At 50.4% G+C, this 15,986-nt stretch overlaps 1 protein-coding gene across 1 annotated transcript; it reads left to right on the top strand.

Annotated features, from left to right (window-relative positions):
- Positions 1–13: 13 nt before the first annotated feature.
- PTPN22 (protein tyrosine phosphatase non-receptor type 22) lies at positions 14–15,728 on the top strand. The gene is made up of 21 exons (XM_058819549.1): positions 14–143; positions 2,270–2,378; positions 3,328–3,404; positions 4,565–4,660; positions 4,877–4,915; positions 5,317–5,388; positions 5,465–5,524; positions 5,907–6,049; positions 6,811–6,877; positions 7,542–7,619; positions 8,115–8,207; positions 9,470–9,546; positions 10,470–11,200; positions 12,164–12,259; positions 12,386–12,516; positions 13,199–13,226; positions 13,600–13,680; positions 13,964–14,067; positions 14,731–14,761; positions 14,860–14,937; positions 15,242–15,728. The coding sequence occupies exons 1-21, from the start codon at positions 57–59 to the stop codon at positions 15,304–15,306; spliced, it is 2,343 nt and encodes a 780-aa protein (XP_058675532.1). The 5' UTR covers positions 14–56; the 3' UTR covers positions 15,307–15,728.
- The last annotated feature ends 258 nt before the right edge of the window (positions 15,729–15,986 follow it).

The raw sequence follows: 15,986 nt of genomic DNA, 5'->3' as shown, positions 1-15,986 counted from the left end.
CGGATCACTTGACATGTCCCGTCCCAGGAGGGCCAGGCCAGGCTCGCCGCGGCACCATGGACCAGAGGGAGATCCTGCAGCACAACCTGCAAAGGGCCCAGGGCAAGAAACTCAACAAAGGAGAGTTTGCAGAGGAGTTTTTGGTGAGTTCTCTCAAGGCTTGGCTCGGCGTTTCAGCTCGTGTCGGAGGGAATCGCTCGGTCACCTCTCAAACCTGGGACAGTGAGGTTTTCTAGGGGTTTTATAGCAGATACCCAAAACTTAACTGGGCCAAAAGAAATGTAAAGACATGATAGAAATTTAGTAATTTGCATCTGAACTGTTTGCTTTTTCACTAATCACCAGAGTGCTTCCTGTTTTCTGCTTGGTGAATGCACTTGTTGGGACATGGTTTCACTTTGCCTGGTTACAGAACTGGGGGGACAGGGAGGAATGTGGAGCCCCCCCCTTCTCCCCATTGCATTGTCAGACCTGTGGCACACGAGTTCCTGCCAGGCATCTCTGGTTTGCCTTGCCTTAGCTCGTCCTTGTTTCTACAGAGCACAGGTTGCCCAAGGGAGCTGTGGCTGCCCCATCCCTGGAAGTGTCCGAGGCCAGGGTGGAAAGGGCTTGGAACAAACTGGGACAGCAGCAGGTGTCCCTGCCTGTGGCAGGGGGTGGAATGAGATGAGCTTTAAGGTTCTTTCCAACCCAAACCATTCTGGGATCTGTGTGCAGTGCTCCTGGCCCCTCCTGGAAACTGCTTTCTTGTTCCCTCAAGGCAAAAGCTGCACAAAATGCTGATGGCTCCCACCTCGCCCTGTGCTCTGCATTGCCCTGAATCTGTGAACTCTCTGCTATATTTTTTGGTTTGGGTGCCAGGGGTGAGGCTCAGATGCCAAGGCACCATCTCATGGCTGAAGCTGGTGGCTGGAGGTGGCTCTTGGTGTATCAGCGGGAGGCTCTGACAGGCTGTCTGGGCTGCTCTGAGAGGCAGAGACATTGCCCAGCTCTCACAGGCACAGGGAAGGGTAAGACTGTGAGATCTGAGATGTGTGAAACACTGGCACCTGGCAGTGGGCTCTAGGTTACCGAGGGCTCTCCACGAGCTCCAGCCCTGCTCTGTCACACCAGCAAATCTGGCCCTTCAGACCCTGGGGGAAAGCTGAGTGCTCGGTTTCCAGGTGTCTGGGGTGGAGGGAAGTGATTAATCTGAGCCTGCAGTGACAGTCTGTTGTTCCATGGAACAAAGAGCAGTCACTGCCCGCTGAGTTTCCCCTCTCTCTGCCCCGTGTCTGTGTGTGTGGGGCTGTGGGCTCTGAGCCTGCTGCTCAGGCTGGCTCCAGCAGCCTGATGCGTTCACTCCTGACCAAAATGGCAGCTGGAAATGGTCAAGGCTGCGTTTCCTGTTTCATGGGATAAGATCTCAAAGGCACCTGATTTGTGGCTGCTTTTGCAAGGCAGTGGCCTCAGCAGGCCATCAGGCTGGCTCATTTCCAAACATGGCAGATATATTCATGCCATTCCTCCACCCCAATTCCTGCCCTCTCCTTGTGGGACCGAGCGTTTTTATGTGCAAATTGTGGTGATGTTACTGTAAATGATAGGGTTTCATTAGAATCTCCTTTTTCTGTTTGTGTGGTCTCACAGCTGGGCACTGCTGGGCACTGGTGACAAACAGTGTGTGTTATTTAGGAGTTGGTGGGAGTGAAATAAAATTCTGTGCTTTACCAGGAGAAAGATGCTTTAACTCCCTGTGAGTGCTGCAGCTTTATCCTTAAAATGAAAGAGATGAGAGCTTTGCAGCCCTGAGGGTCTGTCCCAGGACTCCTCGTCTTTCACCAGCCCATGGAGCCCCTCTGTTCCAGCTGCTTTTGCTCCCTTTGTGACTTGAGCATCGCTGCTTCCAGCTTCAGATAGGAGCATCTCCACCAAAGTGAGAAAAATCAATAGAGATTTACCTGTCTTTTCTGGTATTATTCACTGAAGGTGCTTTGACATTGTCACTCCTCTGATCTGGGTGCCATTTGAGAGGCTCCCCCGGGCCCCTCTCACTCGTGAGACGCTTTTGTCACTTCACAAGCCGACGTGTGGGCACTGCCTCAGCACACACTTTCCATCCTTCACAGGGCTCTCAGAAGGTTCTGTCTCCATTCTTGCTCTGAGCAAAGCCACTCAGGAAAGAATTGATGGTGGTGGCAAACGTGACCCCTGGAGACCTTCATGTGCTCTCCAGTAGTGAGCTGGCTGCAGCACGTCTGCTGTAATTTGTTCCACTCTTTTATCACAGAAGCTGAAGAGACAGTCAACAAAGTACAGATCGGATAAAATCTACCCCACGGCAGCGTCTGAGCAGCCAGAGAATGTCAAGAAGAACAGATACAAGGACATCTTACCTTGTAGGTTGGAAATGGCACATGTTCCTGCTCAGCCTTTTGTTTTTCTTGCTTTTCTTGTTCTCATTCTCTGTGCCTGTCTGCACAGCTGTTCTGTGTGACCATCTCACTGCTGTCTGTTGTCTTTGAGTCCTGCTGCTCAGATTTAGGGCTTTGGCTGCTGCAGTGCCTGCTCTGGAGGATTTTGGCACAATCAACACTGTCAGGCACACAGTGGGATTTTGGGGATGATCTGGGCAGAGATGGGAGCTGGACTCGATGATCCTTGTGGGTCCTTTCCAAATTCAGGATATTCTGTGATATTTCTACAGACAGAAGAACTTCTATTCCCTAGGAAACACATCCTCCAGTGATAATCCCTGCAAGTTCCTGGTTAGCACTGTAACCACTTGCATCCAAAGGCCTTTGGACAGTGATGTCTCCAGGATGTGCAAAGCAGATAACAGGCAAACCCTGCTGAGGCTTGCCTTGGTGCAATGGTCTCCAAAGGGCTCTGTCCCAGCATCAGAGCAGACTGTCTCTTTAGTCCATTCCAACTTGGAAGAGAAAGTAAATCGCAGAATCTTTAATGTTGGAAAAGACCTCCAGGATCGAGACCAGCTTTCAAACCCTTGTATCTGACCCCACAGAGCTGGTGTGAGCCTGGGGTGCTGTTGGTTGTGTTTGGGCTTGGCTTGCACAGGCAGAGGGGATCAGCATTTCATGGGGTGGAGGCAGCACCCGCAGCTCTCCCCTAAATCCTGCCCCAGCCTCCAAAAGGATGCTGTCCATCCCCTGTGTGTGCAGGCAGCAGGGCTGAGGGGGTGTGGGGGGACATCAGCTGCTTGCACAGCCTCCCACCCACCCTGCATGGGCTCTCTGACATCAGTGCTCCCCCAGAGCCCTGGTGCTGCCCCCCAAGGGCTCAGTGAGCTGGAGGGACAGACCCTGACTCCTTCCCCTGCTTTTGCAGTCGACCACAGCAGAGTGGAGCTGTCCCTGATTACGTCAGACACGGATTCTCATTACATCAATGCCAACTTCATCAAGGTTTGCCTCTTTTGTGGTGTTTTGTCCTGCAAAGGTGTTGGTGGTGCCACCTGGGTGGGTTGTGCCATGAGGAGCAGGCTGGGGGCTCTGCAGCAGTTTCTGGGCTGTGCTCAAGGATAACTGAGGGAAGAAGATGAGTGAGCCCTCCAGAACCCCCCTGGGCAGCACAGAAACTGCAGGGCAAGGGACACACTCATGCTGGGGGTGGAACACTTTGTGGTTCTCAGCCCCAACTTCCTCGTCGCCGTTGCTGCCTTTGGTGGGTGACAGTGGCGCAAAACTGCCTGCGGCCAGAGTCACCTGGGCTGAGAGCAGCACAGAGGCAGGAAACCCTGCAGGGCTGCACGGCTGGGGCGAGCAGCAGGGCAGGTCAGTGTGGGACAGGGCTCCACGTGCAGCTCCACCAGTCCTGGGGTGTCCTGGGCCTGCAACCCTTCTCGGATGGATGGATGATGGATGGATGGATGGATGGATGGATGGATGGATGGATGGATGGATGGATGGATGATGGATGGATGATGGATGGATGATGGATGGATGGATGGATGGATGGATGGATGGATGGATGGATGGATGGATGATGGATGGACGGATGGATGGATGGAGGATGGATGGATGGATGGATGGATGGATGGATGGACGGATGGATGATGGATGGATGGATGATGGATGGATGGATGGATGGATGGATGGATGGATGGATGGATGATGGATGGATGGATGGATGGATAGATAGATAGATAGATAGATAGATAGACAGACAGATTGATAAATAGTTCCCTTCATTCTCCATGATGGTGACCAGAGGCCCAGGGCTCTGTGTAACCTGTCTGCAGAAGATCAGACCTTCCCAACAGGATCACAGTTCATTCTTTGGCCACCAGCAACAGAGCTGTGGCCACATCACCTCCAAGCCCCCAGAGGTGCTGTAAGAGTTGCTGCTGATCTCTAGGACAAGATCTCAGCTCTCTAGCTTGGCCCTGCCTTTGGTTTGCACACCACTATGTGAATTAATCTATGTGCCCAAAACTCAACTCTATGAAAGTCTTCCTAAATCCTTAATGGGCTTGCTGGTAGAAGTGAATTCAGATAGAGGAATAACTTCATTTCTGCTGGTGAACTATGCACAGATGTGTCCATGTCTGGTTTGAATATTCCAGGGTGTCTATGGGCCAAGAGCATACATTGCAACCCAGGGTCCTCTCCCCACTACTGTCACTGACTTTTGGAGGATGATTTGGGAGTATGAAGTCCTGGTAAGGTGCAGATTTATATTTAGATATAAAGTTTATATGTCCTTTTTCTTAAAGAAAAATTGTCCTTCCAGCCAGAAGTCCTTTGTTGGGACTCAGGGGAAGGCAGCCCTCAGAGTTTCCTTATCACTGATAAGTACCCACAAGAGATGAGTTTAATTTTGCTGCCTGGATAAGAAACTCATGTTCAGCCTTTTCTAATGAGCCTTCTTCCCGCAGGTCGTGGTCATGGCTTGTATGGAGTTTGAAATGGGGAAGGTGAGTGGCATGTCACAGCATGCCAGGGCAGGGTGAGAGATGCAGATTTTTATTAAATTCCACAGTGACAGCGAGTTTCTGTTTGATATAAGCTGGTTTTTGGGTCTCCAGCTGCAAATGGTCCCTGGGAGATGTCCCTGCCCATGGCAGAGGGTGCAAGGAGAGGATCTTTAAGGTCCCTTCCAACCAAACCAGTCTGTGATCCCATGAAACTCTTCAGCCATTTCCCGCAGCGTAGGGAAGCTCTGTGTAAAGGGAAATCCCACAGTGGCAGCTCCAAGGAAGTGAGGCTGGGGCTGGACAGCAGCAAGAGCTGAGCCTCTTCCCAGAGTGAATTTTGTCCTGAATAGTGGAAAAGGGGCAGAGGGGAATAACCAAACACATCGTGCTTGTCCCCACAGAAGAAATGTGAGCGGTACTGGGCGGAGGTGGACGGCTCCCCCCTGCACTGTGGCCCTTTCTCCATCACCTGTGTGAGTGCAGCCCCCCAGCACCCTGTCCCACCCCAGGGAACCACAGAAAATCTGACTCCGACCCCTTCTTCTGCAGGAGGCTGAGGAGAAGAGGAATGAGTACGTGATTAGAACTTTAAAGGTGACCCTGAATGAGGTAAGGAGGAAAGGTCAAGGCAGAAAATGTACCTGGGCTGGCTTTGTGATATAAATAATATATTAAAATATGGTACATTTTGTGCAGAAAATTTTACATTGCTCAGGCTGCTGAATTAGATTTGACAGCAGTCAAGGGAACAAAGGCAGTAAAAAATTCATTAACTCAGACCTCAGTTTCTGAAGCTGTTTGTCAGTCATGGCAAACCAGGCTCTGGTAAGTGGGGCCAAGGATGTCATAAAACAGCTCCTGCAGCAAAACCAGCTGCAAACTGCTGCCCTGCCCTTTGCCTGCTGCTGCAGATGGGAGTGGGGATGGAGCAGGGATCCAGCTCCCCTTGCTGTGTGACATCCCAGACCCTGGCACCGCTCTTCGCCTGCAGGCAGCCCGCACCATCTTCCACTTCCACTACAAGAACTGGCCAGACCACCACGTGCCCTCGTCCATCGAGCCCATCCTGGAGCTGGTCAGGGACATTCGCTGCCACCAGCCCGATGACAGGGTCCCCGTCTGCGTCCACTGCAGGTGGGTGGGCTGGCTGCAGCAGGGAAGGGCTGCAGGCACCCAGAGCCCCGTGTCCCACGTCCCCAGGGTCACAGGGACAAGCCCATAGCCAAGCTCCTCTTGTGGGGAGCCCTAAGGCAAAGGGGGACAGCCAGCATGGCCAGGGGGCAAGGAAGGAGGGAGCAGCAGGCCAGCAATAGAATCACAGAACCATGGAATTGTTTAGGTTGGAAAAGTCCCTTAAGAAGCTTGAGTCCAACCACTCACCCAGCACTGCCAAGGCCACAACTAAACCATGTCCCCAGGTGCCACATTTACACGTCTCTTCAATGGTGACTTCAGCACTGCCCTGGGCAGCCTGTTCCAGTGCCTGACAATGCTTTTGGTGGAGAAATTTTCTCTAATATGCAATCTGAACCTGCCCTTGGGCAACCTGAGGCTGTTTCCTCTTGTCCTGTCCCTTGTTAGTTGGGAGAGGAGCCCAACACCTGGCTGGCTGCACCCTCCTGTCAGGGAGTGAGAATGTCTGGGTCAGAGACACCACTGGCCATGGCCAGGTGTGGCTGGTCACCACAGGGGGACTGAGAGCTGTGCTCAGGGCATGAGCTGTGCCACCCTACCCTGTGCAGCAGAGCCCTGAGTGGGTCTGCAGGATGTGTGTGGGACAGCAGGGTCACAGGTGGCTGTGGGTGCTCTCCAAACATCCCTGTGAGAAGCACAGTGTGCCCAGGCTGTGCCCAGGTGTGCCCCGTGCCCAGGTGTGCCCTGTGCTGTCCTTGCAGTGCTGGCTGTGGCAGAACCGGTGTCATCTGCGCCATCGACTACACCCAGAAGCTGCTAAAGGACAGGGTGAGTGCCAGCCCCCAGTGCCCCCCATGCCCCCTGCACCCCTGCCCAGCCCTCCCTCTGCCCTCCAGCCCCTCTGACTGTGCTCAGGGGGATTTCAGGGGCATGGGAGCTCCCATGGAAATGGCAATGGCCCAAGTGCTGATTGCCCTCCCCCAGTTTGTGCCACAGCATCACCCCAGTGGCACAGAATCCCCCTCCACTGCTCACTCTGGCCTTCAGCTCACAGCACATGGCCCTGTGCTGAGCCTCACTCTTCAATACATATTTACTGTCTATGTTTGTCTCTCCACATTCACACATCAGATATTCAGCGTTTCCAAACCAGCCCCTTGCAGCAGCAGGCCTGGATTTCAGACAGTGCTCTGAACTGCATCATGACTTGGAAGTTTCGTGGAATTAGACCTGTCTGTAATTTTTTTATCAGAGAAATCATAGAAATCATGGAAAGATTTGGGTTGGAAGATTTTAAAAATCCTTTCTTTCCAGTCCCTCCTGTCCAGCCTGGCCTTGGACACTTCCAGGGATCCAGGGGCAGCCACAGCTGCTCTGGGCACCCTGTGCCAGGGCCTGGCCACCCTCACAGGGAAGAATTCCTTCCCAAGATTAAATCTAAATTTCTCCCCCTTTAGTTTAAAACCATTTTGTCTTTTCTCTTTCTTGTCAGATTGTTCCAGTGAACTTCAGTGTTTTCAACCTGATCCAGGAGATGCGCACACAGAGACCCTGCATAGTGCAGACCAAGGTGTGTTTGGGGAAGGTCTCCGCTGCTCCATGCTGGCCCCTCACCTGTCCCACAGCAGGGAAACCCAGAGCAGTGCTGCTGCTGGGTGTGGAGATGTTGTGCAAAGTCCCTTTTCTGAGCAGAACAATGATTTGGCAGAAGCTGATTTGGTAGCTGAGCGTTTCCTTGTGGACAGCTGGGCCAGCGCTCACAGTGGGATTTATCAAATGCTTACACTGTGAAACCAGGGACTGTTCAGGCAGTAAAGTGGGAACTTTCCTCAGCTGCAACAGACTGAAGAGGAAGCTCAATGCAGAACAGCGCCCAAAAGCCCCCAAATGCCTCAGTGTGAGCCCTGTGAGAGCTGTGGCTTCTGCCTCTTCTCGAAATTCGCACTCTGCTGACGGACAGAAAGGCACCTTCTCTCAGGGTGATGCTTGCCTGGGGAGAGGTGGCCATTCACAGGTCCCCCTGGTGCTGGCTGTCACAGTTTCTGTCTGTCTGTCTGGAATGCAGGAGCAGTATGAGCTGGTTTATGACGCCGTGATTGAGCTCTTCAGAAGGCAGATTCAAGCACTCGATGCCCAGAAAGATTCTGCTGCTTCACAGGTAAAAGTGCCAGGACAATCACACTGCAGTCTGGGCACTTCAGCTCTAACCTCAATTCCTGCTGCAAGTCTGGGGTGAATTCTCGTATTTTCTACTCCCCTTGATACCCAAATAGAGTATCTTTTGACATTAACCCATGAGAATCCAGCTCTTCCCCTGAATGTGCAATGCTTATCACAAACAAGACCTAGATCTTCTTCAGTCTTAAAATAATTTCTATTTTCTATATATTTTAATGACTGTTTAATGTCATGAGTGAATAGAACAGCATGCATTTTCTACAAGACTGACTGATTTTCATGGGGATATGCTAGTGCAACTTGAGGGATTTTCAGACCAGGTTGGGAAGTTTGGGATCCCAAGGCAGTGAGGCTGAATGTGTGCTAGTGAGGGAATCAGCACTACAGCCTGGCTGTGCGAGGGCATAGGGGGAAATATCTTGTAAAAAACGTGGCAAAGTCTCACAAATCTGTTACATCTCTGAGGAAAAGAAATGTGGTCTCGGTGTGAAGTTGCATATTAACAGGAATAGCCAAAACATCTCTGATTGAGGTTTTCTTTGCTCTTGCTGTTCTGTGGCTGCTGACATGAGCCTCACTAGATCAAATCCAGGAAAGTAAATGCATCACAGCAAAGCCTGGAAGGTCACTGTGAGCTCATTTTGTCAGAAACTTTTATCTCAGAACTTGGGAAGGGGATGCTGCCATGGGACTCGTGCCTCAGTTTTACCATTCCAAGACGGAGCTGAGTGAGAAAAGAACCTAAAAAAGCCTTTTTGGACTGGTTAAGGACGATCTGTGAGCAAAGGTCACACAGGGCTGACACAAAATGCAGAGGACTTTTCAAGTCAGGATGTGGTTTTGTAGCTCTTGCCCAAACCTCTCGCCCCCCTAAACCTCCCTGTGCTCTGGGGACACTGTGCAGAGCACGGGGATGGCCATGAGCTGGTGTCATGCACAAAACCAGCACCCAGCTTGCCCAGTGTGGGCTCCTGAAGGCAAAGTGTCTGCACAGGCTGCCTGCCAGCTGTTTGGCACAGCTGGATGGTTGTGGGGCTCTCTGCACTCTCATTTCAGAAAGGTGCTGGCAGAGTTGCTCTTCAGAAAGTTCTGCCTGCAGTTTTCAGCTCCACCTTGGTGTCATTTCCCAAGTGCTTTAGTAATTAGAAGTACTTGGCATAAATCCCAGCTCCTGAAGCAGCACGTTGGTGTTCTCTACATTCTGCCTCCTCGCTCCAGTTTGCAAACATTTCCTTTCCCCAGGAAGGAGCAGGGCATCCTGCAGCCAAGCCAGTCCTGACTCCAGTGGAGGACATTTATGGCCTGAGCTCACTCACCTGGTAAGCCCCAGCACAATATCCCTGGCTGGTATTTGCAGTTACCCACACGATTTCAGAGAGATGAACTTCTTGATGTGTGCTCTAAAACATTTCGGCACTCAGGATCTGCCGCCTCCCCTGAGTCTCACTTTGACTCTCACATTTGCTCCTAACATAATTCATGGAATCATAAAGGTTGGAAAAGTCTTCTGAGACCACCAAGCCCAGCCATTAACTGCCAGGTCCAACACTAAGCCGTGTCCCCAAGTGCCACATCTACATGTTTGATGAGCACTTCCATGGATGGTATGTCCACCACTTCCCTGGGCAGCCTGGTCCAATGCCTCATCACTCCCTGAGTGAAGAAACTTTTCCTAATTTCCTAATAATTCCTGATGTGTCTCAGCCTCTTCCCTGTGTGCCATTATCTGTCCCCTCCTTCTGCCCTGGGCTTTGTGTCACTCAGTGCTTCACATATGAACTGAAAACAGTATGAAACAGTATGAAACAGTATATAAAAGTCTCATGAACATGGAGGCTGAGTCATCCCAGCCCTCTGCCTGGCATGGAATGCCCCCACACTGATCCCATCTCCCATCTGCACATTCCACCCCAGTGCCCCTTGCTGCAGGAGCAGCAACCCTGAGGATGCAGCTTCCCAATGCCAGCAGCTTCCAGGGGTGGTGGGATCTCTCTGTGGACATGGTTGGGATTGCAGCGTCTCCTTTCTGTAAATAATTTTCTTTTACCGTTCAGTTTGCTGACATCAAGGGGCATCCTCTGTTCACCATTTAATGGCGTTGAAATGGAGAATGGAGCACAGCCTTGCTCAAGGCTGGGCTCTGTGTTTCTGAGGGAATTGCTCCTGGCAGCAGTGCTGTGGGCTAACTCTTTCTGAGCCCTCCACGGCTCTCACTCCACACTTTATTGTGCTTTTCCTGCAGCTCAGAGCCAGAGGAGCAGACCCCACACCAACACCTCCCTCCACAGCAGGACGAGCACCAACATCTCCCTCCTGAGGCACAGAGCAAAGCGTCCCTGCCCTCGCTGTGTGCCCCGGGGGCACAGCCCAGCTCTGCCAGGGCAGTGCCCCCCATCAGACAGGCCATCTCCTTCGGGGCCCTGAACTTGTCCAGCTGCACCAAGGCAGCTGCTGGCGAGCCCTGGGGTGCTGGGGGTGCCCCTCAGAAACGCAGCAGCTGGGAGCTGGAGCTGGAGCTGGAGCCAAAGGGAGCAGGCAGGAGGGCACCTGGTGCCAGGGCGCCTCTGGCATGGACTGTGTCGACCCCTCTAGGCCTGGGGCAGCAGGGAGAGGGCTGGGAATGGGATGCCGGGGATGCCAAGCCAGTTTGGAGTGCCCGGTGGCCAAAAGGTCACTCGAGCTTCCAGGATGGATTTTCCCCTGCGGACCTGCGCCCCTCCAGACGAGCAGCAGATGCCCCCTCAGGCCGCAGGAAGCAGGGGCAGTGCCCTCACCCTTCCCTGTGCTCAGCAGAAGACCCCTACTTCTCATCACTGTCTCCAGACGACCCTGTGTCCCCCGCGTTCCCCTTTCTGGGCGGGCAGGACGAGCTCCTCCCTCCGTGCTCTGCCAGTGCCCCCCTAGAGCCCAGCACAGGCAGCTCCCCATCACCCCACCACGCTCCCCTGGACCAGGAGAGGATCTGCTCCTCGGGTGAGTGCTGCTGGGACAAGGGGACACGTGGGATCGGGTCACTCTGGACTGGGGCGTGCTGGAGGGAGTGGTTGGTGTGGTCATCTGGTGTCCAGACAGGGCTGTAGCTGCTCCTCAGGACTGGGAGCTGAGGGAGCAACTGGTTTCGTCCTCACACTCTTCATCCTGCCTGGATTTTTTCCCACAAACATTTTTAGAGCAGCGTAATTTTGGTGTTTGCATTACACAGCTGCTCTGAGCCACTGTGTCACCTCAGGACAGCTCTCACAGGGAGGCAGGGGTGGTGCTGACCAATCCTTACGCCAAGGTGCTCCAAAAAGCATTCAGAAAGCTCCCAGAAATGGTTTTCTCTGAGGATCTAGTTTTCAGGTCTTTGCTGCAGAGTGTCATGCAGGGGACACTGAAATCTCACCAAGACTGAGAGATCCAGGACCTCAGAGAGCAACCTGGGTGACACCCCTGCCCATGGTTGAGGTGTTGGATCTAAATGGTTTTAATGGTTTTCCCTTCCACCCCAACCCATTCCATGATTCCGTGATTCATCACAAGTTGTTTTGCCCAGATCTGTAGCATTACATCCATCACCTGTCATATGAGGAAGGTGGAATTATTCCTTGTTCTGGTTACTCCTGGTTCAATCAGACATTTCCCATTGCCCACAGCTTTGGCACTTGTTCCACTTTGTCCTCCCAGACCCCTCAGTGTCACAAAGTCATGCTCATTATCCCAGTGCCCTTGGGGAGTCCTGGGAGGTGCAGCCCAAGCCAAGCAGCAGCAGAACCACCAGCTGCATGCCTGGCTCTGGGTTATGCTCGTTTTCCTTGTGCAGTTGGTGCTGGGAGTTATTTGGATGTTTAACCACAGTTTAGAGGTGTGTGGCAGGGCAGGAGCAGCCCCCTCGCCTACACAGCAGTCCTCTCATGTCCTGCCATGCCAGTAACCTGTCTGTGCCTCTCCAATCAGGCCCCCTGCCACAGCCTGATGATGATGATGATGATGATGCTCCTCCGCCCCTGCCCCAGCGCACCCCTGAGTCCTTCATTGTGGCCGGTGAGCCAGGTGAGTGATCACCAACATGAAATGTGGGGCTCAGCAGCACTGGGGGCTCACCCAACATCGGGGTGGCTCTGTAGCATCTGGCAGTGAGGGATGAGGAATGATCTCTCTGTGTTCAACTGCTTCCAGGGCAATTTCCTCAGGCCACTCCGGATTTCCAGATTCCAGAGAGAAATCCAAATATTGGAACCTCGTGGGAGTGGAGCGGTGAGTCTCACTCAAAGGGGTTTCATGACCCTGTGAGACTGAGACCATGTAAGGTACAAGTGACTTTTTACCTCTTTTCCAGCACTATTCCTATGACAATCTCCTTACAATGTTTCCTTCTATGAGAAAGGCTCTAGCTTTTGGCACTTTGTACTTGCCATAAATTGTTTCATAGAACTACAGAATCATGGAATAGTTTGGGTTGGAAGGGAATCTTAAGAAAATCCCATTCCACCCCCTGGCCATGGGCAGGGACACCTTCCACTAGACCAGGTGGCTCCAAGCTCTGTCCAACCTGGCTTTGAACACTTCCAATGATTTCAGGGCTCAGGACTGGAAAGAAGATGGGATCTCAGTCCAGCCTCTTCTCATCAACTTCACTCCAAACATTTTTGGGAATTCTAAGACCAGTATAGGGTAATAAACACATTGTCCCTCATTTAGAGAAGGATAACGAGCACATGACATTAGTGTTCTGCTGAGCTTCACCAGCCCTGTGGAACCAAGAGGAGCTGAACAAAATTCAGGCATCTGTTGGTGATCTCTTAGCTGAGTGACAGCTCTGTGAAGTGGAAGAATGAGGCACAAGTCTGTCTTGCTCTACACAAGTGTGGAGGTGTGTGTGGGAGGGTGTTTGCACATCACATCCTTTCCTCTTCTCTGGCTTCCTTGTGCGCAAGAAAACAACATTTGGATGTGGGAATTTTAAATACCTGCCTTGTGTTTTGTTTCTAGAGTGTGAAGCTTTGGAGCCCACGAACAGGTATAAGTTTAAAGCTGGGATAATCTTTGGAATTAAGACCTGCTTTTTTTTCTGAAACTGCTTTATTTATTAAATGCGTTTAGGATCTGTGCTCAGTGCAACAGAAATTGTTGCTAAATAGTTCTGCAACTAAATAGTTCTAACCAGAACTAAACAGTTCTGCAAACAAGTGAACCGGTAGTTTTATGTTTCCTAATCAGCTCCTGCCTCATCCTGTTCATGAGGATGTTCCTTGCAGCCTCCTCTTTGTCTGCATGTTGTGTGTTTCCTTTGAGACAACTGAGATAAGCTGGTTGCTTCTAATACATATAAATATATATATATATATTATTTTAAAGCTAGGTAACCAACTCTTTTATCTTTGCTTTCTCAGAGACAGCCCAGGATCGCTCCAATTCTCCTCCTCCGCTTCCTGAAAGAACCCCGGAGTCGTTTGTTCTCGCTGAGGCAGCAAGTGAGTGCTGAGCTCTTTTCTCAGGATCTGACTGAGGTTTCACACTCACACCTAAACCTGGAGGTTCCTGAGAGTGTGACCCACTTGTTCAAAGCATTAGCAGCTAGTGCTTCAGCACTTCCCTGCAGGAGAGTTCAGCAAATAAACGCAAGTAGGGAACATGCAGAAAAATTTCTAGAAGTGCTGCATTAGAGGGGACGAAAAGCAGCAACAAAGCACTTGTAAAAAAGCAGGAGGGTTTGTGAATGACCACTGAAAATGTACATATTATGCATGTTCCCAGGTCTCCAGCCTGCTGCAAGAAATTCCTCAAGTCCTGCAGGTTTGGAGAACAAGGGCTCAGGAACGTCATCCAAAGAACTCATTAAATGCTTCAGGAGGAGCAAGGTAAAAGAAACAAAAGGTGTGGGGAAAAAAGGGAGAGAGAAGAGCTCTGGCCGAGAGAAGAGCTCTGGCACAGCTGGTGCTGCTGCTCCCTCACTGGTCACCGGGGAACAGGGCCTGCTTTGAGAGTGCTTGTGTTCAGGGCAAGAAAACAAGAATAATAAAATTATTCTGGTGTAGAAGTGCAAACACCCACCCTGTCTGCACTGGGAACAGAGAAACCCAGCTTTGGCACTCCATCCACCTGGGGTGCCAGCTCCTCTGGGAAAAAGTTGCTCCAGTGGGGTCTGAGTCTGTCCTACAAGGACAGAACCATTGCCAGCCCCCTCTTGATGAGCCTCCTGTTAATTATCCCTGTGAGATTGTCCTTTGGAGTGTAATGGTGGAACAGAAAAGCACTGGAGGGAAACAAGCAAGGAAAATACAAACTGGAGGCTTTGGGGATGACAAGGAAAAAGCCAAAGAGAGTGGCACAAAGTTTGTTTTTTATGAAATATAATGCTTGTACATTTACCAGTGAGTTCCCACAATAGCTGATCTATTCATACATGTACATTTATCAATGTTTTTATACATGTTCATTACCAGCAAATTCCCATTACCACAGTAGCTGCTCCATTGCTTCACACATTTTTTCCAACTAGCCTTTTTCTATTTTTTTTACAGAGCTTGAAAATATTGAAAAATGTGAAGAAAAGTAAGTTTTCAGGCCAATATCTTTGCAAAGGCTTTAAGCAAGTGTTTAAATGTGTGGGACCAGTGACCAGCTTCTCCAGTCTCATTTTTTATTTCTAGGCATCTGCAGTCCATCTTCACTGACAAAATCATCAGAACCTGCCCCAACAAACTCTCCAAGGTCCTTCCTTAATTTTGGTATGTTTTGCTCTTCATGTTTTGGCAGGAAGAACCTAGTTCTTGGAAGTCTGAATGCCAGGCAGAACACTTACAAACTACAAATATTTCAAATAATGCTCATTGGGTTTTACACATTTAGCTTTTACACGTTTACAACTTTATTTGCAACTACGAGATGTTGCTTTTCTGTCGTATCTTAACACTTGGGAAAGATCTGAAATTGCAAGTATTTTCAATTCCTGTGTTATTTTAAGGGATTACATAATCAGCATCTGTAACATAGAGAATTTGTTGCATTAAAAAACATATAATTTCTTCCTAGGCTTTGCGAATCGATTCTCAAAACCTAAAGGACCAAGAAATCCACCCCCAACATGGAATATTTAGATGTATTTTACAGACTTGGCGCTGCAGATTTGCGAAATCATCCTGAAATACTTGGAATGCCCATCCCAGTGAAGCTTCCACCAAAATACACACATCCAAAGCTGTTACACGGTATTGGCAGCTCAGGCACTACTTGTACATTCACTGAATTTAAAACCGGACTTTGAAAGTCAAGAATGCAAAAGGTACCAGCAGCTTTCAGTTAACCTTGGAATACAAGTTTTATCCTAAGGAGGGACATATTTTTGTCATGTTTTGGAATGTATTTGCTTCAAAAGGATGGATTTGAGCACAAACTGATGATGGGACCCGGTGAAGGCTTTGGAATGAACTGGAAAGCCAACGGAGCAGAGTGAGGTGATCAAGACCCTCTCTCACGTTTATAGGTCTACTGCAATCAAAGACACTGAAATGTTTACATTACTTGGACTACGAGGGAATTAGCACCCCAAATTTTAGAAATAATATATATATATATATTTTGGGTGTTTTCCCCATCTGAGTGAATCAGAGCATTTGTCTGGATTTTGGGGCAATAAGACTTATTGATGGTGATTGATTCCACGGGAAAAAAACCTGGTGTAATCACACAAGTGGCTGACCCAGCTGCACTTCTGTCTGGGAAAAAAAAATCCCAAAACACCATGACAGCAAGGAAAATATTATTGTATTTTAAACCA

This window comes from Ammospiza caudacuta, chromosome 24 (assembly GCF_027887145.1).
Source record: "Ammospiza caudacuta isolate bAmmCau1 chromosome 24, bAmmCau1.pri, whole genome shotgun sequence".
Classification (NCBI taxonomy): domain Eukaryota; kingdom Metazoa; phylum Chordata; class Aves; order Passeriformes; family Passerellidae; genus Ammospiza; species Ammospiza caudacuta.
The sequence above is the reverse complement of the archived record's forward strand: the minus strand, read 5'-3'. Positions and strand labels throughout refer to the sequence as shown.